Here is a 26,784-nt window from a genome sequence, read left to right on the forward strand (position 1 = left end):
ACATTTTTCCCAACAGAATCATTTCCCAGTATACTCCCTATGGAGTCATCCCTTGTAAGAAGGAAAACTCTGAGCAAATCCAAATGATAAATTGATTGTCTCCAACAGTATATGTGATATTACACATCCATAGTTTCCCGTGTCTCTGTCTAAAGAAGGGTGATATGCTTTCAGAATTTCAGGAACATCTAAATCCATGGAAACCCATAAGGCATTTGCTTACTAAGCAAGGTGAATGCTTGTTGATTGATTGAACATTTCACTTTTATCTCTTGGCCTTAACTCCTCAAGTGTAAGATGAAGTGGTTTGGCAAGATATCTCCGAGAGTCCTTCTAACAGTGAGTGATCAAGGTCTGCTTAAAAGAAGCTTTTGCACCGGGAGGAATTACTCAGGTGGAAATAAGAACACTTAGTTCCACTGACATTTGAAAGAAAAGCAATCCAAACTCTCTGGAACTTCAGAATCCTAATGCTCAGAACTATTTTGAGGAGGTTTAAAAATACATGTAACTTATGTTTGAGAATGGTTCCGGGGTGTCAGAGAACTCCAGTGACTCCCGTTGCCTTCGAGATAAAATACAAATTCCTCTATTTGGCGTTTAAAACCCTTCCCAATCTGGCTGTAGCTTACCTTTCCAGGCTTAGTGCATGTTACTCCCCTTTCTGTATGCCTTCTGTGTTCCGGCTAGACTGGAGGGCTTGGTGTTCCCCACACATGACATTCCATCTTGGAACCTTTGCACTGGCTGTCCCCCAGGCCTGGAATGCACTCGCTCCTCACCGCCCCCTCCCCGAATCCCCAGCTTCCTTCAGAGTAAAGTGCCACATTCTACAGGAATTTTTTCTTGACTCTCCTCCCCAATCCTACCCCAGTTGCTAGTGCACCCAGAAATAACTTGGTGTATGTTTTGTATTCACTCACATGTTTCCTCTGATAGACTGTAAGCTCCTTGAGGGCAGGGGCTGGTTTTTGTCTTTGTATCCTGCTCAGTTTCTTGCGTGTGGCTGATGTTTAATAAATTCTTTATGAATGAATGAATGATAGTCCTTACTGGCATGATGGGGACAGCTAGATGTTGAAGTGAACACAGGGCCTGGAGTCAGGAAAACCTGAGTTGAGATCCAGACATAAATACTTACTACCTTTGTGGTCTTAGAAAGTCATTTGCCTTAGTTTACTAATATGTGAAATGGGAGGGGGGGACAGCTTGGTGCCACATTGGATAGAGCTCCAGCCTTGGAGTCAGGAGGACCTGAGTTCAAATGTGGCCTCAGACACTTGACACTTACTAGCTGTGTGACCCTGGGCAAGTCACTTAACCCTGATTGCCTCACCAAAAAAAAAAGGCAAAATAGTGATCACCTCCCAGGGTTGTTGTGTGAATCAAATGAAATAAGTAATTGTAGAGCACTTAGTCCAGTGCCTTACACATAGTAGGTACATATAAATGTTAGCTATGATGATGAATTAAATGAATCCTTTAATGAATTAAAGGATTATAGATTTAGAGTCCAACCTTATCATTTTACAGATGGAGAAACTGCCCAGGATCAAGAAGCCAGGTAGTGCCTGAGATGAGATTTGAACCCATGTCTCACTGATCACAAGTCCAATGCCCTGTCCACCATGATGCCAATAATGTAGGATAGAATCCTGACCAGACAATACAGATAGTAGGGTTTTCTAGTGGTTAGGCTGAAAGAGAAGAAGTGGGTGAGATCCAGGAAAGCTCTCACCCAGAAGTCTGTTAAGAGTCTCAAGTTCCTAAGGCAAGCAACCACCTCCTTGTAGGAAATATGGCCTACCCAATATAACTGTTAAGCAGCCACATTTAAGTCATAGGATGTGTTGCTTTTATGATCCCATCTGGAGACTTGGCTAGAAAACCTAACGCTTTAAAACATGGCAGCAACATCTCTTTCTATAAAATTTGTGACTTTGATCAATTACGATGCAACCTAGCATAGGGGGATGACATTCTCGTCAGTGTCAATGGTCAGTGTGTCCAGGTGTCGGTCTTGTTTTTGTTTCCCACCCGGGAAACCCTCTCCTGAGAACTTTGCATGTAACAGACAGGAACATAAATTGATTCCCCTAAAGATTATACATTTATTTGATTAGATTCAGGTTGATTCATTCCAGGAACTGCCTTACAACCAACCTCATTTCCAGGTTTAATAAAAGGAATGTTACACATGCCACTGCTGGTTTGACCACATGGGGGCAGTGCAGCTTAGCTGCCGGGGGTATTGGGTGGATTAACCTTCTGACCTATGGGGATGCCTAGGGACTGACTTAATTTTCCTCTCACTTGTTGAAGAAGATGGCCTCCTTGTTTGGTCATGCTCCACCAGTTCTCTGAAATGGGCTTCCCTAAGCATTTCATTTGGATGGCAACTAATATATATTTAACCCGTTGGAGGCTGCACAGAGGGATGGCTTTCTCATCGTTAGGGGGCTGCCATGATGCCTGACCTTTGCAAAGTTTTGCATGCTGACTTGCTTCTCCTTTTAAAGGTGTTACAGCCTTTAAAGATAAAACCCGGCCATACTTCTGGGCAGCACTGGAAAAGGACAACAAAATACTGGGCAATGTGGTATATTGGACACAATTCCAGATTTTGAGTCAAGGGACCTAGATTCAAATTCCAGCTCTGCTACTTACTATCTGTGAGAATGTAGACAAGTTCCTTGGCCTCAATGGAGAGCCAGTTCCTTGTGTATAAAATGAAAGGGTTTTACTAGACGGTCTCTAAGGGCCTTTCCAGATAAAAATGTAGGAGCCTGGGTCATCTACATTATGTCCACAGGCAATAACACAAAATATAATAACATAAATAATACAAAAATACAGAATAAATACAGAATGAATTCACAGTGATTTATGAAAAAAGCTTAGTTTTAAAAAGCAAAACCAAATCTTTACCATTTAGACTTAGTGGATTTGCATTTGAATTCTCTCTCTGCTACGTTCTTAGGAGCATGAGCTAGTGAACCTAGAGATGGGGTGACCCATCTGCCTCTGACAATTACTAGCTATAATGACCTTGGACATTTCACTTAATTTCTCCCAACCTCAGTTTCCTCATGTATAACCTGAGGGGTTCGGACTAGATGACCTCTGTCTTCTCTTCTAGCTCTGAATAAATGATCCTAGTTTGGTAGCTCATAACTGCCAGCAGAATGTAAGCTATGGCAGATCTTACCAAAATGAGATGGCTGCAGTTATGTGACTGGCATGAATTTTCTGCCTATTTTGCCAGGACAAGCCTAAGTTCAGAAAGGATCATCACCAAGATGGCTGAAGATTGTTGTTTTTTTTTTTTAGCCACAGCAGCTCTTAAAAATGGCAGCATGGTATAGTTGAAAAAGAAGGGAGGAAGGAAACAAGCAATTATTAAGTGCCTTCTATGTACCAGGTGCTTGCTAAGCACTTTACAAATATTCTCTTATTTGATCCTCATGCTCCTTATGACCCTCATTTTACAGACGAAGAAACTGAGACTGAGGTTATTAAGTGACTTGCCCAAAGTCTTGTAGCTAGTAAATGTCTGAGAACAGATTTGAACTCGAGTCTTTCTGACTCCACAGCCTAGCCACCTAGAATTGGCCTTGGAAGTCAGAAAACCTGTGTTCAAACCCCACCATTAACATTTAATACCTTGTGTCACCTTGGACAAGTCACTCAACCACTTGTAAATTCTTCATTTTATCAGATGGGGGTAGACTTGATGTCCTCTGAGTTTCAAGCTCTTTATCCATGGCCTTAGAATGTACTAGATTATAGAAAAATGGCCATCTGCGTCAATGGAGGGAATAATCAATCATACCAACAAAATGACAGATTCTTGAAGAAGTAAAAAAAAAACCTTGAAATTTAAAGCCTTTTTTGGGGGGAGGGTAAGACAATTGGGGTTAAGTGACTTGCCCAGAGTCACACAGCTAGTAGGTGTCAAGTGTCTGGTCTGAGATCAGATTTGAACTCGGGTCCTCCTGGCTTCGGGGCTGGTACTGTATCTGCTACACCACCTAGCTGCCCCCTAAAGCTTTCTTTTTCAAGAATAACCCAAATATCCAGTACTGAAGTCGTGTTCCAACGCCTCCCAGAGAGATAGGGGTGATCTAAGATTGTGAACAAAGCCCAGGATATTCATAATCACACTTGGAAAGGGTACAGGCCATTTGTCTGTGTCCAGCTGGGCTAAGCAGAGAAATACTCCTCACTGGAAAGCAGGCCACTGGGGAATGAGTTATTTTGACCGCTGAAACTCATGAAGCTATTACCAAAAGCTTAGAGGAGACAACATCTTCATCAGCGGAGGAAAGGCCAAAGAGATTCTAAGTTTATACATTCTTGGACTAATGAAGCCTAAGTGTCTTTCAAGTATTTCACCCACTTTGCAGGAGAGTTGAAGTTCAGTGGATGAGGTTAGTCTCAACTTTCTGAGTTTCTTAGAAGTTGCATTTGTAAATGTCTCATTTTCTTAGAAATCTCAGTTTTTAAACAAAAGTCATATTTTCATAAAGGCATTTTCTTTACCCATTGTTAAGTGGAATGGAGACACTGATTTATTTTCAGCAAGAGCGTGGTCTTTGAAAACATCAAAGAAAGGTGGAGGGGAAGATAGGCATGCCCACTTGGGGCTGATGGGGGTTTGTATGGTCTTCTGGAAGAGATATGGGGGAGGGGAAATGGAGGGAGGAGAAGGAGTAGAAGGAGGAGGAGAGAGAGAGAAGAAGATTGAGGGAAGGAAATAACTGGGTAAAATTCTATCAGGATGAGACTAGTAGAATGAAGATATTTTATGAGAATAGAAAAAATATAGTTCCTTTATTTTGAATAAGACAGACTTTATTTGGATATTATGTGCACTCATTTGAAGATGCCAAAGGTGAGGAAGAGAGCTATAGAACTGTTTCGGTTTTGAATTGGCATGTTTATTTTGCCCCTTTAATTACATCTAGACATGATTTGGAGTCAAACTCAAGAGACCTGGGTTTCATTCCACTTCAGATGTTTGCTAGTTCTATGAACATGAGTTAGTCATGCTTTCTTAAAACCTTAGTTTCCTCATTTCTAAAGTAGGCAAAACACTACTTGCATTATCTCACAGGCTTTTCATGAAGAAAATGTCTTGCAAACCTTAAGGTGCTATTGAAATGTGGGTTGTTACTGTAGAGAAAGATTGTGAGATCCTCAGAAATAATGTGATAGCTGTTAGCAAGCACTTATTGGAAGGCCCCCCCCCACCCCCCACCCCCCGAGGAGAGGCAGCAGGTGGAGTGGACAAGAAGCTGACTGACCTTGGAGTCAGAAAACCAGAGGTCTGAATGCTGCTTCGGCTGCCTGTTTGCATATTAGCCTCGTGATCCTGGGCAAGTCCCTTAACTTCTCAGTGCCCTGGGCAACTAAGACTGTGAATGACAGAGGAATGGCCAATTTGTGTCAGTGGAGAGAATTTCTGAGGAGTTCCCTATAACAGAGTGACCCTCACATAGCTTCCCCTCCCCCCACCCCTTCCCTGAAAGGAAAAGAAAAATCTCCCTTAAAAAAATCACCCTACATTGAAGTCCCTTATGTGGTACTGGCCCCACTTAAAAGACGGGAAGAATAGAAAACTGGAAAATCAAAAATGAGTCCCTTAGTTTCTGGAAACAACTGTCCCTCCAATCAACGTTTATTCATCTGATGATTAAGGTGGAAGAATGGGGAAGGGATGGGGAAGAGGGGAAACAGCCATTAGCAAGCTTCTTTTGATTGGCATGTATGCAAGAGTATGCCTCAATTTCAAGTGAGTTTGTTTCATAAATAGAGTTGCACCATTGATTTCTTTCAGAAATTAGGCTAGTATTGGTCAAACATATTTCAAGCACATTTAGCTAGGTGGCACAGTAAATAGAATGCTAGGCCAGCAGTTAGGAAGATTTGAGTTCAAATCTAGCCTCAAATACTTACTAGCCGTGTGAACTTGGGCAAGTCACTTAACCCTGTTTGCCTCAGTTTCCTCATCTGTAAAACAGAGATCACAATAGCACCTAACTCCTAGGGTTGTTGTGAAGATCAAATGAGATAATACTTATAAAGAATCTTGCACATAGTAGGTGCTATATAAATTACTATTATATATCTTAAAGCTAGAATGAGTAATTTTGAGATTTATTTTAATGGTGTATGAAAGTACTGACTCTTATACATCCGTTTAAAGTTCACAGAATGCTTTACATATGTTAACTCATTTGTTCCTCACAAGGGACTTAAGAGATATGTATAATCCTAATAATAGCTAGCATTTATACAGATCGATTTACTTTTTAGTGGCTTAAAATTAGGCTAAGACTTTTGGAATACCTGGTATAATACTTTTGAGATTTGCAAAGTATTTTCTGTAGATATTGAGATAATATAGATATAATTTAATCCTGGAGATTTTGGGAGGTCAATACTACAGGGATCATTACTCCCATTTGTACTGATAAGAAAATTGGGGTTCAAAGATTTTTTTTTAGGCAATTGAAGTTAAATGACTTGCCCAGGCTCACACAGCTAGTAAGTATCAAGTGTTTGGTCTGAGGATGGAGTTGAACTCAAGTACTCCAGACTTCAAGGATGGTGCTCTATCCACTGCACCACCTAGCTGCCCCAGGGGTTCAAAGATCTTAAGTGACTTGCCCATGATGTCAGAGACAAGACCCAAGGCCTTCCTGGCTTCAGGTCCGCCCTTTTTCCATGACCCTGCAGTGCTTCTCATAAGAAATGTGACCATTTGATCAGAGCTGTCTGCTTCCTGCCGGGTCCTTCCTTCCCTTTCCTCTTGGTATCTAAGGAGATCCCTCATCTGGCGTCTGTCCACGCTCAGGGGCTGAGGTCTAGGTTGCAGAGAGGAGTCGGGGAGTGTGAATGTGGTAACATCTGGTGACTGGGGGCTCGTACAACTCTAAGGGAAAAGAAGGGGAGTTGCCTCGTGAAGTCGGGTTGCTAATTACCAGGACAGTCCTCGTGGGGAAATATTGGAAGCTGGATCTTGGATTACTTTTCTTCACTAGAGGGAGTCACAGGAAGGGGCTGGAAAGAGCAGCTGGGAGCTTCACGTTGACGCGGATCTTTATAATAGTGCTGAACTTGGAATTCAGGAGCTGAGTTCAAATCTTGACTCTGGATGACCTTGAGCAAATCTTTGACCTTCTTCGGGCCTCAGTTTCCCTATCTGTACAATGAGAAGGTTGGGCTCGATTGCCTCTGAAGTTTCTTCCAGCTCCTCTTCCTTCTTCCTTCCTCCTGCCCCACTCCTACCGTCTTTTTCATCCTCCTCCTGCCCTCGTTTCTTCCCGTCCTCTGCTCTCTCTCTTCTACCCTTCCTCTTCCTCCCTCCCTTCCACCTCCGTCTTCCTCCTCCTCAATGTAGGTTCCTACGATTACGGCTCTGTAGCCTCAGTGTCTGGCACATAGTAGGCCCTTAATTTGCGCTCCTGGATTGTTTGATCATCTCGCGGCTCTGGAGAGGAGGCAGGAAGGCCAGGGCCCCGGCCAGGCGGAGCGGATGGCACCGATCCCCCTCCATGCCTGCCCTCGCCGGGTCCAGCCCACCCCAGCCAGACCCGGCCTGGGGTTTTCTCTCTCCTCCCTTTTTTCCTGCGTTCTCCTTGCACCCAGCTCTGAGCAGCCCTGTTTCAGATTGGCCTTTTTCTGTTTGATATAAAGAATAGATGTTGGCCAATTCCATCTTTTCATCACTGTTCTCCAGGCCTAGATCCAAGCCGTTTGTCAGATGCTCATTAACTCCCCCTTTGGCTGCCTCGCCTGTGTCTCCTAAGCGCATTGTGCCAGGAACCGACGCTTTCTTTTTACTCGGCTCCCTTTCTCGGCTCCATCAGGGAGACAAATTACTTTCCAAAAGGGATCGCCAGGGACGGTTTAATGAGAATTTCTTTTCGGGCTCAAGCATGGAAAGCAATGTAGTTAACATTCGGTGGACTTAATTGGACTTTTCTTTTCTGTCTCCTTTAAGGGGGGAAAAAAGATCCGCAGCTATCCTGTTAATCTCTCATTTGTAATCAATTGTGTTGACTAAACAAAAGTCTAGGGCGTTCTTTCTTCCTGTCCCAGACAAACCTTTGTTGCCTCTAAATGCCTCATTCTCGAGCGATCCCGGCCGTGTAGATGGGCCCGATTGTTGACAGTTCATTATTGCGCTTTTGTCCAGCTAATCTTTCTCGCTGTGTTTTGCATGTGCATGCCTTAATGAGCTCCGTGGGCAATTAACATGTTTCTCGGAGCAAACTGGTTGCTCAGACGTTCGAGAGCCGAGTGCAGGGAAAAGGGCAACGCAGCTGCCTTGAGGTTGTTTACGCCCCGGCATTTTCTCAAGGCTCCTGGCCCCGGCCCGGCCGTCCCGTCCTCAGTCTCCCCCCCTACCCCACCTCCCCCAGGCCACTTGACGTCCTCCCCACCCCCAGTGAGCACTTCGAGCACACCTGGGCCTGATGCTGTTCCGGGAGTGGGCCCAATTCCTCCTCCTCCCCCATCCCCTCCTCTCGGTCCTCCTCTTCCTCCTCAGTCTCCTTTCCCTCCTCCTTCCTCTCCTTCCCCCCTTCTCCTTCATCCTCCCCTCCCCCATTCCTCCCTTTCTTTTTTTCTCTCTCTCCATCCTCCCCTTCCCTCCTCTCCTTCTCCACCTCCTTCCTTTCCCCCTTCTTCCCTTCCATCCTCCCTTCCTCTTTGCCGTCCTCTTCGTCCTTCTCCTCCTCCTTCGCGCACTGGCTCCCCGAGCCCATTATCATTTGGTGGGCTGGAAAGGGAGAAGGGCCCGCATGCACACATATGCAAGCAAGGCAAACTGAGCTTACACCACCACCGCAAGCCCGTCTCCCCGCCCCCCCCCCGCCCCCAGACCCCCCAACACTACGTCTGGATGCTGGCAACTTCTCTGTGTCATTCTTTCCATGAAGGAACCTCTAACCCGCCTAAGGCAATGGGACTGATCAATCTGTTCTCTTCTAGGCGGCGGCTTTGGAAGAGAATTTTTTTTTTTTTTTTTTTTGAGGCTTGCTGGCAAGACTGCTGAAGTGTGAGCAGTCATGGACAGAAGAAACATCTTGTAGGGGAAAAGATAATTGGAGTCTTTTTGGTGTCGGTGACAGAATTCCCCTCCCCCGCAATCGCGTCCTTAATATTTTTTTTTAAAGTGTGGTCTATACAATTCAATCGAGGTTAGAGTATTAATATGCGGCGGAGGACTACCTTGTTTAAAGCATTTATTCGTGTGGCAAACGACAAGCCTTGCAGACAGTTTGAGATTAAGTGGGAAAAAAGCCGGAGCTTTTCACCCGACCATTCCGATACATGAAGAGTAAGTAAGGCCTCTTCCGACAGGTTGGGGGCTCGTTTCAAGGCCCAGCTTGGTTAAGAAAGGAATCTAGAAAGTTAAGCATAGGGTCTCTACTCCAGCCCCTTATCCTTCAGGTGAATCCCTCCCTGGAAAAGGGACAGTCCTTAAATAAAAGAGGGCAGCTAGGAAACTAGCTGAGGGCTTTTCCTAGGGGTAGGGGCGGGGGTGGGGGTGGAGGAGGACGTTGTTGTTAGGCTTTCCAGCTGTTTTGTTTACGTGACGATCCAAGGGCAAGGTGTGTTGGGGGTGGGACTCAGGAGAGTTCCTTCAGAAGACTTTGGAATGGAACTCTCTAGCTCCAAAGCTCCCAGGTCTTTGCAGAGGGAAGCCAATAGTAACTCTGCCTACAAACTCTTACCTGGATCTAAAGGTTTTCATTGTTGTTGGCACTGCTTTTGCAGGCAAGCAAAATCTCTTCTGTTCGAGGTCATCTAGCAAAACTAACTCATTTTAAAATTGTGTGATTTCTCATTTGGAGGTTTCAAGGAAGAGTTTTGCAGGAGGACTCCTCAAAGAATGCTCACCCTTTCGGTTGATTATTTTGGAGAGGACAGGTAAATGGAGAGGGAGAGAAGACTGCTGTTTGGGAGAAAATGACATCTCTGATCTATTATATATTGGGGGATGGGAGGAAGAAAAAAAAACTGTTGTATTCCATGGTTTCCCCAAATTTTTTGCTTTTAAATTAGTAAAAAACAAAACAAAACACCTAGATTTGAATGAACAGATTTCCACATTTGTCAAGAGTGATGATTCCTGGCACATAGATTCACTTGATAAACGTTTGTTGACTGACTCAGTGATGGGTCAAGAAAAAGCTGGCTTTGTAGGATCATGGGATTGTAGTTCTAAAGGGAGACGTGACCTCAGAAGCCAGCTGGTTCACTTTCCCCGTTTTACAGATGAGGAAACTGAGGCAACTTTAGTGTTATCTCCATCTTTATAGAGGAGGAGCTGGGACTAAAAAGAAGTTAAGTGACTTTCCCAAAGTGAAACAACTAGAATCAGAAGTGTAATTTCTGCTATTAAAAAAAAAAAAAAGATGCTGCCTGTTTGTAAGTTTCTCTCCTCCAGATAAATCTCTGGTCCAAAGACTGATCAACAACAACAAAACAAGGGGAAAAAAAGCACAAAAACTCCAGACCACCTTTTGTTGGGGAAGGGATACTATGTGGGAATTAATGCATGTGATTGATGGAACCGAAATGTGCCTCCCCTCGAAAGGGCAACATGCCCCTGCACCAGTTTCAAGCAGTACCCACAGGACTCAGAGATCATTAAAAGTAGCTCCTGTCCGCCATCCCGGACAGATGCTTAGGAAACTATCTGCTATTGCCCTGTCTTCAGACAGGAAGGGCTCTTTTACATAAGACTGAGATTTCCTGCAGAGGATAGAGTCTACAGAGACTCCAGAGTAGAAACTACATGCTCCAGTGGGACCAAACCTCCCTTTGCAGAGAATTCGAGTCACTAAGAAATCTAACATTTAAATTCTCCCTCCCTTCCTCCCTCCCTCCTTTCCCCACTCCTCCCATCTCCCCAGGCTTCTTGGAGCTGTTTGGGGGGAGGTGGTGGGGAAGAATCAGGACCATATCCTTTCAGGAAATGGAATTATAATGTACATGTTCCTATTTCTGAATCGGAGACACTAAAAATACCCAGCGACAGCCTGATGAAGCTGTTGTCGGCCTCTTTACAATTAAAGTTGACAAATTCTCTTTTTTCTTTCAATGGGCATGTGAGTTGGGGGAACCATTGGTGGGAGCCAGAGGAATGCAAAGAGGCTGAGGTGCCTGTCCTGTCTGGGCCTCAGCAAGGTCCTTTTTTGTGGAGGAGTCCTAAAATGAGGAGAGCCCCTGACTCCCCTGGAATCAGGCATCCCTACAGGGAGAAACTCAAAATCCCGCCCCCCCAAAAAAACCCTCAACTTTGGGTTTGTTTCCAAATTCAAGGTGGTGGTGGTGGGGTGGGGGTGATGGTGGAGTGAATGAGACAGCTTTAGATCTTAGATCATGCAGCCGAATATTACACTTACAAGAAGAGATCTTAGTGACCCTAGAGTGAAGCCACCATTTTTACTGGGGCTCATCTTCTAGATCACAGAATATTAGGTTTGCAAGGAACTTTAGAGACTGGGTAGTCCAACCCACTTCTTTTGCAGTTGACCAAATTGGGGCCTAGAACATAGGCAGATTTCAATACTAGATCACAAATCATTAGGTTTGCCGGGGACCTTAGAGAACAGAGGTCATAGATTTAAAGCTGGAAAGGTCCTCAAAGGCCAAGCTCATCCAGCCCAACCTCCTTCTTTCACAGATGAACAAACTGGGACCCAGATCATAAGCAGATTTAGGACGTAGAGCGAAGACTCTTATGACTTCAGGGAGATTTTAGAGATCTCTTCATTTAACTCTCTTCTTTTACAGATGAATAAATTGAGGTCCAAAAGCAGCAAATACGTTCTCAGCTGAACCCCCTGTCCCTCTCAGATATAAAACAGAAAATAACCATCTTTCCTCCGATTCAACTTTTCAGTTTGAGAGGCCACGTTGCCTCATGTCCCTTCCCATCCCCCCACCGCAGTCCCTAATTAAAGCCCGTTTCGGGAGGAGGGAGTGGGATTGAGGGTGACTGAGCTCCCTGTCTCCCCCTTCCCTGCATTTCAGCCGCTTAATCTAGTGGGGTGCGCTGTCAACCCCCCCTTCCTACACACTTAAAGCTCTTTAATCAGCCCCCAGACAAAGCCCGACGCGTTTATTTCCTTTTTCATTGGCGAGCTTGGGCTGAGCAGCACGCACACGGACCGCAACCCGCGTCCCTTTTCCCCCCTAGAATAATATTGTTCCAAAAGACGTGGGTTGAATAGGCGCTTGGATATTAAAAATAGGGGAGGGCAGCAGCGGCGGCTGCATAGTCGGGAGTGGGGGGGTATGCGGGGGACTGGGGCTGCGCAGGGGGGCCTGCCCGGCGCGCCCGTTGATGTAATCCAAGTACTTGATTATCCATATTCTGATCAAAAAGGGTTCAGGCAGCCGGCCCCCCTCCTGGGAATGATTAGATGATTAATGTAATGCGGTTTGAAGGGTCTCTGTTTTCTCTCTTAATTTGGGTCATTACTCAGAAAGCGAGCGTGAGATCATTTCATCAGCATTCGAGAAAAAAAAAAAGATAGCTATTCAGGAAATTGTTTAAATGCGTCTTAATTAAGGGACCAAAAGGTGACATGTTAGATTATGAAAACCGTCATTATTCTGCATTTCATGCGACTTTAATTCAGGGGTGGGGAGAGAGACCCCCGCCTTAAGTACCCGATTAATAATAATAATAGTCTTCGGAACATTAAATGTTAGATAATAATAACAGAACAGCAATAGCCCAGGATCGTTTCCATCTGAACTCCGTCGAAAAAGATGAGAGGAATGAGATTATTATTGTTGTTGTAAGTAATAATACTATTTAATGCCAATTGAGTAGGGTAAGATGGAGATGGGGTTGTTGAAGCGGACTGAGTTGGTGATGGGAAAGGCCCTGAGGTGAGCCCCGCTATCTTTCTTCTGTCCCGGGAGCCCTAGGGAGAGAGCGTCCTTGCTTGGATAGCTGGTGGGAAGTTGGGAGGTGAGGAGTGGACCGGGGAGGAAGGGGACCTGCTTGGCGGCTCCTTGGCCTCAGGCATCCCAGGCTCTGGCGTCCCAATCTGGAAAAGGCCCGACTGCTCTCTCTGTGTCCTGAGTACTTTTCTCCCTTGGGGATGAGCGCCAGGCCACTAGTCCCTGTAGCCACTGGCCTTCAAAAAAGAAGAGAAAAAGAGAGGGAGGTGAACATTCCCCCCGGAGTTGGGGAAGGACTGGGGGGGGGGGGGGGGTTCTTTATGGGTCCAGGAGGCAGAGGCGTATGGTGTTGGGGAGTAGGAGGCCGTCTTGGAGACAGCCCTGGGCCTTTCTGGGGTTGCGGGAGTAGCAGATCAAATTCTGTGAACGAAAGCCCAGGTAAGTAAAATGAACAGAAGAGGAGGAGTAGACCGGAAATGCGCGCGGGCCAATACTGTTGCGATACGATAGTACAGCCAGGGGCGCACCTACGTGCTCCGCACCGTCATCGCCGCTCCCAGCCCTCCCTTCTCCCCCTCTCTTCCCACTTTCCCCACCAACTTCTCCAGCTAGAGAAACAGAAGAAACTTCTCCCTGCAGAGCAGTCCAGCAAACGGGCGCTTCCTGGCTCGGCCACACAGTGTGTTTTTCCCACAACACAAAAACATTTCGCCCCTGGTCCTGCGTAGGAAATTCAACACCCTGGCATAACGGTTATCCTTTCCTTTGGAAGGCGCATCTCACTGTAGGTCACACGTTAGTTAAACACAACACAACAGAATAAAACAAAGCATTTCGATGTTTGTGTAAGTCGAATAGAAGCCCCCCAGCCCACTAGTGTGCCAGCTCAGTTACCCAAGAGCACTCCACAAACGTGTGGAGATTTCTCTTCCCACTGCGGTTCCAGCGCATCTCCTTCAGGCAAGCTCCCGGCTGGCTTGAAAAACACAAAAGATAACTTTTAGAAATATGGTCAGAACATCAGCTGCAGGGAGGGAGGAAAGAAGGAAGAAATGGAGGAAAGAAGAAAGAGAAAGAGAAAAAGAGAAAGAAGGATGGAAGGAAGGAAGAAAAGGGGAAGAGAATGAAAGAAGGAAGGAAGAATGGATAGAAAGAAGGAAACAAGATAGAAGAGGAAAGACATTTCCATCCACCGCCCTCTCCCAATGCTGGGGAGAGGGCAAAGAGGACTCTTGCGAATGGAATCGGTTTATTATAATCATATATAGATATATTCCTTAATCAATCGTACATGGAAATTTACAGAAATGTAGAAAGTGGATGGGCTCATAATCCAGCTCCCTTATATTCAGCCAGTGCCGAAAAGTTAGGTTCAGATAGTCTACCCTCCCCCCCATCCTCTGTCACCCCTCAAACAAATGTCTCCGGGGAGCTCTGAGGTCCCGAACTTCACTTGAAATAAGTTTTCCCCTTTCTGTACACGTGTGTGTCTGGGGGTGTTTGCACAATTCTGCTCCCTAGTCACAGGGAGACATTTTAGCTTTCCAAAATAGATGTTGGTTTTCGATAAATAGATCTAACCTCTCTGCTGTATGTATATATATATTTATATTTATATATATATATATATCTATTTAAATCTTAGAAATCAGTGTCTCTCTCTGGTCTCCGAGGGGCAGGTGGTGTGGAGGGAGAGGAACCAGGTCTTGCTTGGAGCTGCAGCTTTCAGCTCTGCACAGTCCGGGGCAAGTCCTTCGTGGAAGGGGCTCCTGCGGCCACACTGTCGTGGAGTTTCCTCACGTGCTTCTTTAGATCAAAGTTTCTGCAAAATCCTTTCCCACAAGTGGCACACGTGAAAGGCTTCTTGTCATTGTGGGTGTGCATATGAAAAGTCAAGTTATAAATCTGGTGGAAGGCCTTGTTGCAGATGGTACACTTGTACTGTTTCTCTCCACTGTGGGTCAGTTTGTGATTTTTGTAGTTTCCTACCAAAAAAAGAAAAATAAAAGAATGGGTTTGAATGGTGGTGGTGATGGTGGAGGGAGAGGTGAGAGAGATTCCAGGGTCCCAGGCCTGGTCTGAGCAGGGGATGGGGGTGGGGATTCATGCTTCAGTTGTTGCCCCAAGGAGGCAATGCTTCATTAGGCTGGGTCCCACAAGTGAGAGTCAAGAAGTTGTCAAACTTGCTTTCCATCAATCTGGAGATGGAGAAGAGGTGCAGCAGTGTATGGGGAATGCAGTGACTCCAAATTACAAGATTGAGGGAGGGTCAGAGTTCTGACTCATACCACCAACTTGCCTGCCTGCCTTCTCCTCACTGCCCATTATTGCTCTGTGTGTGTGTGTGTGTGTGTGTGTGTACGTGCGCGCGAGTTTAAAGGTATCTTGCTCTCTTCCAGACTTTCCACTGGGGAGTTAGGGAGTCTCTCTTTACTTTGGGAAGTCGAAGAAATTCAAAGACCTCTCAGCTTTAGGCTGTATTCTCAAGGCTCTCTTTTCCCCACCTCTGTCCAAGATATTAAATATACACATTTGAGATCACACACATTTAATATGCACACACAAATTCAATACATATGTAAGTCACCACCCTTACACATACATGCGGTATGCACACACAAACTAAATACATATGTGCACATTTTATACACACAAACGAAATGCATATATACATATATGTGTAACCTCACATATATACATATGTGTATATATGTGTGTGTGCATAATATGTCTGTGTATGTTTGTCTAGGAAAGCTGAAAACTCAAGCAGACCGGCATTTGAGAGTGACTTGAGAGGAAGTTAACAGATTTCCTTTTGCCTGACTGATATGAAGGAAACCTTAGGGTCTTGTTTGGAGTTGCAACTTTGGGCCTTTCCTCTTCTGTCTCCAGTGTTCTCCTCTACAGTCCCAACTTCCTCACTCTATTTCCGGGACCTTCTTTTTCTCACCCCTTCTTATTGCTGTCTTAGCACAGTAAAGGAACATCTTTCCAAACTTCTCCCAAGGACTCTATCATTTTGGAGGTTTTTGCTTTTCCTCCATTTTCCCCTTCTGAATGCTAGGAAATAAATCTTTGTCTTGAGAGAAAAAGCCTGCCCTCATCTTCTCCCTAGCCCAGGCCCTAAGACTGAGTCCCATAGGCCAGTCCCGCTGGGCTCCCTCGGTATAATTAGGACAAATGTCTCCGCCGAAAGATGTTAGGAACAAACCAGGGAAAAAGAGATTCTAAACTAAAGTGGGATTGGGTTTTCTCCCCCACCTCCTCTTTCTCCCTCACTTGTTGTCCCCCTTCCTTCAGGCAATAGCTTTGGAGGTCCAAGTACCTTTTTGGTGGAACCCTTTCCCGCAGAATTCGCAGACGAAAGGCTTGTAGCCCGCGTGGATTCGGATGTGCGTGTTAAGCGTGGAGCTCCGGTTAAAGGCTTTGCCGCACTGGTTGCATTTGTGAGGTTTTTCCTGGGGTGGAGGAAGGGGGCGGGAGACAGAGAGAGTTTGAGGCGAGGGACCCCCAAAGTGGAGGAGATGACTCGGTTAGGGAAAGCCTAAACTCTGGCCTCTTCTGGCCCCTAGCTATGAGAAAGAAAGAGAGAGAGAGAGAGAGGCTGGAGCCATTCAGAGTGGCTCGAGGAGGTCCCTGGGGTCCCTCTGTCCTGCCCATCCCTCTCTTTTCGGGGGATGGCATAGCCCTCATCCAGCCCCGGGGGAGCAGGCCATCAGCCTGGGCTGCCCGGGCGAAGGCCACGTACCTGGGTGTGGATGATTTTGTGTCTGCACAAGGTACTGGCTTGCCGAAAGCCCTTCCCGCAGACTTTGCAGACAAACGGCCTGGCTCCCGTGTGGACCGGCATGTGACGAGTGAGGTTATAGTGAGCGTTAAACACCTAGTGGAGGGGCGGGACACGAGAGGGCTTTGTAGGGCAAGCCCAGAGGGGAGAGGCTAGCTCACACACCCCACCTCCGCAGGCCTCCTCTATTTTCATACCCCCTCACCGGCCTGGCCTCTGCTCCTGGCCCTGGGATTAGGCAGGCTAACGGTTTCCATTCCCTGTGGCCACCCCCATCCATCCTCCCAACTCCTGGACCCCCTCTTGGCATCCTCAACATGCAGCTAGAAGCGGGCGCTGCCGGGTGCCGAGAGGGAAGTCCGAGCGATAGAGAGGTGGGGAGCCTCCCTCTCATCACTCAGGGCTCTCTCCGGGGGCCCCTAGCCGGCTCACCTTGCCACACACTTCGCAGGTGAAGTTCTTGGGCTTGCCGTCAGCGGAGCTCGCGGCCAGTTTACCGTGACTCTTGGCCCCGTTGCGCTCTGCCGTCAGTGCTGTGTTCTCCTTCATCACCTGGTCCAGCTGCCCGGGCAGGCGCTCTTTGTGGGGGTAAGGGGGATGGGGGAATTTGTCCGCGGCCAACGTGGCCAGCTTGGCGTTCTCCAACAGGAAGAGTTTCTGGTGGGTGGCCAGGGACGCCGGGGACTGGGAGTTGAGGATGCTGGAGGGGAAGAGGTGCCCATTGAGCAGCTCCGAAGGCGGATACGCCGAGGACTCCAGGTAATTGAAGTAATAGAGGGAGCCGTTGGCCGGCAGCCCCACGGCCTGGTTGATGACCTGAGGCTTGATGACCCTGCCGGTGGGCAGCACGGACGGGGCCAGGCTCAGCTCCGCTTTGCAGCACATGCCGCAGTTGGCTTTGCACAAGCCGCTGGCACCGCAGAGCTGGGCTCCCCCGCTGCCCCCACCGCCACCACCTCCTCCGCCGCCGCTGCCTCCTCCTCCTCCTCCTCCTCCTCCTCCTCCTCCGCCGCCGCCGCCGCCGCCTCCGCCGCCGCCGCCGCCCCGGAGGCTACTCTTCCAAAGCTCGGTGTAGTTGAGCAGAGCCTTGGACGGCATTTCGTAGCCCAGCGGCTGGATGGGGATCATGCAAGGCAAGGACGAGCAAAGGCTGAGCATCTTTTTGGCGCCCCCGTCCACCTCCAGGCCCCCCGGTCCCCGGGGCTCGAAGGGGGTCTTGGGCTCCGAAGTCTTGGCCATGATCCTCTCGATGGAGAAGGCCAAGGTTTTGGACGTGGCAGTGGAGGCTCCGGTCCGGGAACAGGACGATGGGACCATGGTCTCGAGGGAAGTCGAGCTCGCCATCTCGAGGAAAAGTTGTCGCGGGTTCCGGTGCTCGGAAGGGAGCAGGGGTGCTGGGGCGCAGAGGGTGGGGAGTAGGGGGCGAAGCCGGCCTCCCTCCCGGGCGACGTTGCTCCGATCTAACTCTGCATTCCAGAAAAGGCAGGGAACACACATCAATTTAATAAACGCCTTGTCCGAGTAGGGCCACCCATTTGCATTCAAATAAACCGAGCCCTAAACAATGAGCACCCAAAGGTACCAGATCACTGCTCATTAACCAGGTCGCACAAAGTAACCGACCAATCTAGACCTCCTCAGATTAAATTGGGGGGGGGGAGAGGAAGAGAAGAAGGGAGGATAAAAAGGTGGAAAATGAAAGAAGGGAGAAAACGACCCCCCCCAAGACCCCCGGCGTTCCTGAGTAGCCCGGACTCTCTAACACTCAAACCAAAAACTAGTAGGAGAAGGGCGGAAAATTTAAAAATAAAAGAAGATGCAAAATCAGTACGTTTACCTTTCTCCCCCGGCGCCGAGGAGAGAGATGCGTACGAGGCATGCAGCAGGGCTACACTGTCACATTTTGATAGCCAACATCTTCCCTCCGCGTGAGATCACTGTCTTTTACATTTAGCTGACATCACATGAAGTCACTTACAGCAGAATGACATGAGCGCACGGGGCTGCGCTCACAGCAGCAGCAGCAGCTCGGCAGCGGTGGCGGCAGCGGCGGCAGCAGCAGCAGCAGAGGGCAGCGGCGGTGGCCCCGGCGTAGCTCCGCGCGCCCAGTTAGCGCCAGGCGGCCCAGCAGCACCTGGCGCCACAACCAAACCGCAGGCGCAGCAGCCACCCGTAGCCCCTAAAAGTTGAATGTGGACAATTTGCAGCCGAGTATCCGAGCGCCCCTGGGGCAAGTGCGCGCCACTTGCTAAGCAGGGGAGAGAAAAAGAGAGAGAGACAGCGGATACAGAGAAAGGAGTGTGTGTGTGTGTGTGTGTGTGTGTGTGTGTGTGTGTGTGTGAGAGAGAGAGAGAGAGAGAGAGAGGGAGAGAGAGAGAGAGAGACAGAGAGAGAGAGAGAGAGAGAGTGAGTGAGAGAGGTCCGTGGAGGGTAGGGGGGAGTGGAAAAGACAGACTTGGTGCGTGATTCACAACTTTTCCTGGTTGCAGCTCCCAGGGACTTCGGGGAGAAGAATTGAGAGTTTGGCTCGAGCTGCGGGCAGCGGGAGTTAGGGCCCAAGCCCCGCCACCTCCTCCCCCAAATGGTCACTGCGTGGCCGTCTGCTCTTTCAAGTGGCCCCTTGGCCCTCTGCTACTGATCTGGGCATCGTTATCATAAATTGCCACTTACCCACGGAGCCAGCCCCGGCTGGATACACGCGCAAATGCTAATTACCTCATTAGGATGTGCCGCCTGGCCCCCCGCTCCGGGTTTGGAGGAGGGGGAATTATTTTGGGGGAGGAATGGGGAAATATTAATTCATGCAAATGCATGAACTTCGATCTTTTTTTTTTTTTTTTTGCATTGAGTGGGGTGGGGAGGAAAGGGGGAAAAATTCATCAAGGAAAATCTCCTAGGGCCTATTACCAGTACCCTTGGGGTTCCCAATGTGTGGGTGCGCCACTTTGGACGTATCCTCTTGTCCCTGGCGAGGAAAATACAAAACCTTAAAAAAAAAAAAACGGGAGTTTATTTGATTTCCTGATCAATTGAGAATTGTGACTGTGACTCTGTGTTTCTAATTAAAACCCTGGCTCGGGAGGCTGGGGCTGGGGGTGGGGGTGCTCTCCAATCCGGAGGATTTGGAGAGCCAGGCTCCCGCTCCCCTAGCTCAGATGGGGACTTACTGTTTGGATAATTGAGAAAGTCCAATTTCCACCTGTTTAAGGAGCAGATTGAAACAGCAGAACCTCCCCCTGGATCCTATTAAACGTTTTTCCTCCCAAGGCCATTCAGCCGAACCAATTTTCCCGAAGTGATTCATGGAGCTCAATTCTGCCCAGGCAGTTCTTTCACTGGGAGACACTAAAGCACTGCGTGGAACCGGGTTTTGTGTTTTTCTAAAATAAAGAGGAGGATTATCAGAGGGGAGGGAGGGGTGAGGGGAGAGAGAGCGGGAGGGGGAGAGGCTGAGGGGGGCGGGAGAAGGGCTGGGCAGGGACTTAGTTTGGCCGGAGGGGAAAAGCGAAGAAAAGGCCTCTTTGGCTCGCCCGGCCCCTCCGGAAAGTTCGCTGGAATTCCTGCGTTTTGTGCGCAGCGCACAAAGGCAGCCCGCGGCCTTCTCTATTTGGAGGGGCTAAATTCCGTCTGTTTAAAGACCCTTTCACCTGCGTATCACAACAAGCCCCAGAAACAAACTCTGCTCAATGAGGTGCGGCTTGTGCTTGCCCCTGGCCGGTTTGCTCTTCCAGACAACGAGAAAGTGGTCGAGGCTGCTGGCGCTAGTGGGCATGGGCATGGGCATAGGTGTAGGCTGGGGCTGGGGAAAAGGTTGGGTTGGGGATGAAGGTTGGGTTCTGGGTGGAAGAAGGGAGGGGAGAAGAAGGTTTAGGAGAGAAGATCCTAAAGGCTTCCTCCCCTCCTTTCCTTTTCTTTTTTTTTTTCCTTTTTTTTTTTTCAACTTGGGCAGGTTTTGTTCTTCGAACAACTATTTCTTGGCAGCCTAAGTTTTAGCGTGACAATGAGCTTTATAACTGCAAACTGTAATTAAAGAGGATTATGATTGTGAACACAAGGTTATAGTGATGAATTCGGTGGGAAATTCAAGGGAGAAATATGTAGTCATATGTCGCCACAGAGAGGGCTTACTGTGATTGTAGGATCGCGCCAGGCTGTCACAGACACACCAATTTGTTACAGAACCCCGTGTCCCCCCTACTAGATGGGGTCACCGGCGTTTGCATCCCTTGTCTGTCCTGCAGGACAGGTGAGGGGAAACAGAAAAACGGTCTTGATTATACTCCACTCCAACTTCTCCTCCCCCGTCCCCAAATTCTTTCTTCTTACATCTCTCTCCTCCCTTCCAATTTGAAATCAAGGAATCTGACTCGACAGGTGAGGGAATGTAGAGTATAGCTAGATAGTGAAGAAGGGGCGGGGAAGGAGAAGAAAGAAGACAGGCAGGGAGGAAGAGGTATAAGCATCCAATTCGGAGTCAGATTATAGGAGACTAGGCTGTTCGGGCAGCAGCTCTCATCCACAGCAAGACCCTGAAGTTTTCAAAACATTGTTGAATTCAGTTTTAAAGATCTTTCCTGCATCACCCACTCCCCCTCCCGCCCCGCCCTAGCAACTTTGAGAAAGGATTGTACGCTTGATTTAACTTTGGAGATATGGAGGGATGCTAAATTCCCAGGCGTTCTTACTCCAACTAGGTTTCCCCCTCCCCATTTCAAGAGTAGAAAAGAATGGCAGGAGCTTGGCTCAGCTCGTCTATCCCATGCACAACTAAACTGGCCTTCTCAGATTAATCTTGGCCCCTCCAAAAATAAATACAACCGAACATAAAACAAACAACTCACCCCAAACACCAAAACAATGCGTGGAGGTACAAACAGATTTTCTTTCTAAATACCGTGGGGCGGGGGAAGGGATTGCTAAATTCCTACTCTATTCTCTCTTCCCCCTCTCTTTGCCTCCCCCTCTCGATCCAACCTTCCCACCCTTCTTTCCAGTCCGGACAATCGTCAACCTCTATCTACTGACGCTCGGAGAAGACAAAAGCAAAGGCAAAGACTTCTCGTGAACCTGGTCCTTTCTCCATCCCCAGAGATGCTTAAGTGAGAATATTAACCATCTTCCCTTACCCTGCAAAGGCGTCCTACCTTCCCTTGCAGCCCGTAGGAAGAAAATATTTGGGGGAAGGGGAAACCAGGTTCTCCCTAATGTGCCTTCCTTTCCAAACTGGGTGAATACACACTGGCTGGTAGGAAAGTATTTAATTAGCTTTAAAAATACAAACTTCTTCCTCGCCCGCAGATTATATTGAAAGTGGAGGGTTGGAGACTATTTTACACCTTGCCACTCACATGTTAATTAATCTCTATCTAACCCTAATTGCAGTTTATTCAAGCACTGCTCAACAGCTCACCCACACAATAAACACTGATCCTACTTTTATACATATTATTTCACGTTAACACATTGAGTAATTAACTCCAGTACCAACTAATAGTGCAAACAAATATTTTCTGTAAACGAGATGATGGCGGTGAGAAGAATAGGAGATCGGAGAAATGTTGCGAAGGGTGGAGGGGAGCCCAGAGAGGTCGGTTCCCGGTTCTCCGCACTCCGCCCTCTCCTTTCAAAACAACTTCACCTACGAAATTTAGTTATTTATTTTAAAGGTCTTTTTTTTTTTGAGAAAACTTTTGGAATTATTAAATGATGTTAATTTTAATGAAGAAGATGGCAAATACGACTTCATTCCATTGATTCTGCAAGATGGGAGTGAATTATTTGGATTTCTCCTTTATTTCTAACAAGGCTTCTTCTCCCCAATGAAACACACGCACCAGCAGTGGTGGTAACCACAGAGCCTCAGGGAAAGGTGAATCCCAGGGATGTGTAATTCAGTACGAATAAAAAGATAAAAAAAGTGTTCCAACATCTCCAAAGGGGTTCTGTTTTTTGGTTTTGTTCTGCTTTGTTTTTTATAGGATAGTTTTAGCTGAGAAGAAACTGGTTCAGATCAAGCCGCTTTTTACACAGCCAGAGAGAACCATACCACAAACAGAATTGATTTTTAATATCCAGCTCGCGGTAGAGGCTGGGCAGCCTCTCCTGGACTGTGGAGATGCTCCACTCAATGCAAACATTGCCCAGCCTGCGCTCGTGGTCATCTCGGGACAGCCAACTTTCTTTACTCTTTCCTCTTTGGGAGAAGAACGAGGGCAGCTTCAGAAAGAAGTCAATTTCATGGCCCCAAACCTCCTGCCCCCCTACCTGCTGTCTCAGTTCTCTTTGCTTCAGCCGATTCCCCCGGGGCTTTTACTCCTTTGTGATAGGAGACGTGGGAGTAAGTACTGAGTCGACTAGGCACTGCCCAGGCCTAGGGGGCCACTCTGCTTTGCTTACTCCTGTGGGATTTTGCACTGAAGGCTTGGAACTGCAGGGATGGGGACGAAGTAGAGCGGGGAGCTGTAGGAAAGCACCCAAAGTTCCCGGATCTTGGCACCCGGGGGGGGGGGCGAGGGAGAATGCCCTTCTTCCCCCAACCCGTGTGTAGGGGCTCTAAGAGCTCAGGGGACAAACGTCGGCCCCAGCCTTCGTGTCAAAGGACAGCCTTAGTGGACTCGCACGTACAAGAGCCCACGAAGCTTGGAGAGTTGTCCTAGCCCGGGCTGGGCCCCTCCTTCCATGTGGCAGTGCCCAGGATGGGAGACTCTAGCGCTCTGCGCAGATGAAAGGCAAAGCATAAAGAGGATAGGTCTGGGTGTGCTTGTGACTGTATGTTTGTGTGTGCCTGTGTGTGCAGGGGTGAAGGAGAGGGGACTCGCTTTCTCTCCCGTCTGTCTCAGGCCTCAGGAGCTGCCCGCCTTCTACAGAAAATCCGCCCCCCTCCTTTTCCCTCCTCCACCCATTTCTGGAGCTATTCTTGTTACCATTGATCCTGGAATCACTAAGCTTACTTGGCTAGTTGGGAAATGGATAATCCCCGCGTGGGGGGGGGGGGTAACATAAGGAGAACCATTTTGGGGGAAAAGTCCCAGAGGCCCAGGGATGGAGAGCTGAGGCGGGGGCTCTCCAGGCTGCGCCAGGGCTCTCAAATGGAAGAGCCCTCCTGTATCCAGCACCAGGATGCCAAGTGCCCAGGAGGGCGAGGGGAGCTGGGACAGGGGCCCCGGACCCTAACCCTTCCAAACACGAGGAGAAAGAGAGGCTAGCTTTACTTTCTCTTCTTCCGCTCCTGGAATTCCCATTTGTGTGCGCCTCGAGAATAGGGACTTTTTCGTTATTTGTACTTGTATCCCCAGACAGAGTTTAACGCGGTGCCTGGCACATAGTAGGCACTCCATAAGTACTTGCTGATTGATTGATTAACCTCCTTGTCCAGGAGATGAAAGAGTAGGCCTCTTCCCGTTATCTGGACTAAGGCTCTTGAGAATCATCCCCCGATTTCCTCCTCAACCCCCAGTCCCTGTGCCAATCCTCCCAATTTTTTGGAAGGGGACATGGGCGTCCTTAATGAGGTCGGGGAAAGAAAAGAGAGACCCACTTGGGATGGACACCCCTAGATCCTGGGCTTGTGTTTCTTCTGGGCTTGCCTCGAGGTTCTGAACGAAACGCAAGCCAACTCCTTTCCTGAGGTCAGGGGTTAGAGCAGACACAGTCTTTAGAAATCCCTCTCATCGGAGGACGTTCTCCAAATGATACACGATTAAAAAAAAAAAAAAGAAAAGAAAAAGAAAACTCAGAAATGAGTTTGGATCAGAGCTAGAGCCCAAGGCTCGGAGCTCCCTATTTTAATTGAAGCTGCAGGTTTTTGCGCAGCTGGAGGCTCTTTATTGATTCTGCAACTTCTCTTCTGGGAAGCACATTAAAGATGACTGACTTTGATACATCAGGCCTTTAGCACCACTGGGTCTTTTTTTGTTACTATTATTTTCTGGGGGGAGGAGGGAGGGCGATAAACAACGAGACCGAACTATTTGAGGTGTTGTTTTTTTTTTTTTTTGAGGATTAAAAAGTATCTGAAATCACTCTTCACTTTATTAAAAAATTAACTGATGTCATTTTCAGGGTTACGTACAGCCTAGGGATACTGGGGGAAAATCCCTTCTCAGGAGAGCAAGCACTCAGTTTGAAAGCATTATTTGAGAGAAGCGCTACAATCAATCAAGGCATGCCGATTAAGGGCCTACTATGTGCCAGACCTCGGAGACACGGAGCCAAAGCTGGGGGCCTACACCAACGGAACTCATTGGCCCCCTAACCCTCCCGAGCAAGTTGCTATTACGACAGATAGTTTTCCGTCTTCACGAACTTTTCCTCTAGTTGGGGAACCGTTCTTTGGAGTTCAACTTGTGCAGTAGATAAGACACTGCTTCCCGATGCCCTTCTCTCGGAAGGATGCCCGCACACTGGCCTCCTGAGTCAGTTCAGCACCTCGCTGCAGTGAAGTTGCGCACTGAGGGGCCAATCAGCAAATTGCGTTCGTCTGATCAGTCCCAAAGCGGATCAAGCTGGGTTGGCAGACTTGGTTTCATGACCCTTATTCTCCCCTCCCACCTTTCCCACAAAGAAGTGACTTGTTTAAATAAATACTTCATGGTTTGTGAAGTCGATTGAAAAAGAAAGCCACAGCTACGAGCTGATTTATATCTTGCGGTGGAAAAGGCTTAAAAGTGAGAGGACTCCAGAGGAGAAATTCTCCTTCAATACGTCTTCCGGAAGCAGGTTAATTGCAAGCGTTCGCTTGGTTGGGGTTACCCGCAGCGGGGCTTTTCCGAGGGAAAAAGTGTGGTTGTGAGCCCTGCCTTTCTTTCTAATCATCAGATTAGACTCGTCACTGAACAAAGAGCCCCTAATCGCCCGGTGGGCGCCGGGCGTGGGGTGATGGTGTCTCAGTGGGCCCAGTGGAGAGAGAGATGCGCCCCCAGAGACGCGCCCTGCTCCACCCTCTGCCTCACAACTTCTGAGGGACCCTTCTCTGCTTCGTCCATCCAACGGACGGGGCTGGGGAGAGAGTGAGGAAGGAGCAGAGCTCTCTTTTCCACGGCTGAGCCGAAATGGACAACTGCAGGCTTGTTTATCTTTTTCTGTACCAAGCAGGGCGATCTCCACCCCGAGGTAGTCAACTCAGGACCCTGATCACTACAGCCCCCCGGCCCCGAGCCCCAGCCCCAGCTCCCGACCAGGACTCACACTTGGTCTGGGCAGGCACTGTCTGAGGGTGGGGGGAGGAGGGGAGAAGAGGGATTCTCAGCTTCTTTGGTTTAGCCCCTGGCCTGGCCGCTCCACTCCACTCACCCCCCTATTTGGAAAAGGTATCTGAGGGTTCCTTAGAAATCTGGAAGGAGGGAGTTCGTTTTAGGTCCCACAGGCTATATGTAACAAGAACAGAGCCCTAATTTGCACTCGTGTTCTAGCTTGATGTATAGACTTTGCTCTGACCTGAATGCATACATAATCACACACACATATATGCACATACTATATATATATATTCATATGTATGCATATTATATATAACTGCAATCGACAAGCCATCACTAGAGTTTCAGTTTAATTAGCTATCAGAGCCAATGTACACTCCTAGCAATTTGCTGGTGGACAAAGTCCTTTTGCTCTCTCTCTTTTCTTTCCTGTTTTTCTGTACCCTTCTTAATCCAATAAGCATTTATTAAGAGCCTTCTATGTGCCAGGCAGTGTGGTTTAGTGGTTAGAGAGCTAATCTCGGAGTCTGGTTAGACCTGAGTTAGTTATTCAGTCAACAAACTTTTGTTAAATGTTTACTATTTCTCAGGCACTGGGGTTACAAAGAAATGCAAAAAGGGACCCTTGACTTCAAAGAGTTTACATTCTAATGAGGGACACAACCTGTAAATAACTAGGTACAGTACAATTTTTAAACAGAGTCGGGGAAGGCAATATGAGAATGGAGGCATTTGCAGTCGGAGAGAAATAGAAAGGCTGCCTGAGAAAGGGGAGTTCTGAGCTGCATCTGGAAGGAAGCCAGAGAGGTTGAGAATAAGAGGGAGATAGATTCAGGTATGACCCTGGATATGAGAGGCAGCCAG

At 47.9% G+C, this 26,784-nt stretch overlaps 1 protein-coding gene across 1 annotated transcript; it reads right to left on the bottom strand.

Moving 5' to 3' along the window:
- Positions 1-14,661: 14,661 nt before the first annotated feature.
- FEZF2 (FEZ family zinc finger 2) lies at positions 14,662-18,067 on the bottom strand. Its single transcript, XM_027863708.1, has 5 exons — positions 17,746-18,067; positions 17,156-17,682; positions 16,685-16,819; positions 16,262-16,394; positions 14,662-14,921 (listed from the first exon to the last, which is right to left on the bottom strand). The coding sequence occupies exons 1-5, from the start codon at positions 18,065-18,067 to the stop codon at positions 14,662-14,664; spliced, it is 1,377 nt and encodes a 458-aa protein (XP_027719509.1).
- Positions 18,068-26,784: the final 8,717 nt, after the last annotated feature.

The sequence above is a fragment of the Vombatus ursinus genome, unplaced genomic scaffold (assembly GCF_900497805.2).
Source record: "Vombatus ursinus unplaced genomic scaffold, bare-nosed wombat genome assembly UNPS02014773.1, whole genome shotgun sequence".
Classification (NCBI taxonomy): Eukaryota; Metazoa; Chordata; class Mammalia; order Diprotodontia; family Vombatidae; genus Vombatus; species Vombatus ursinus.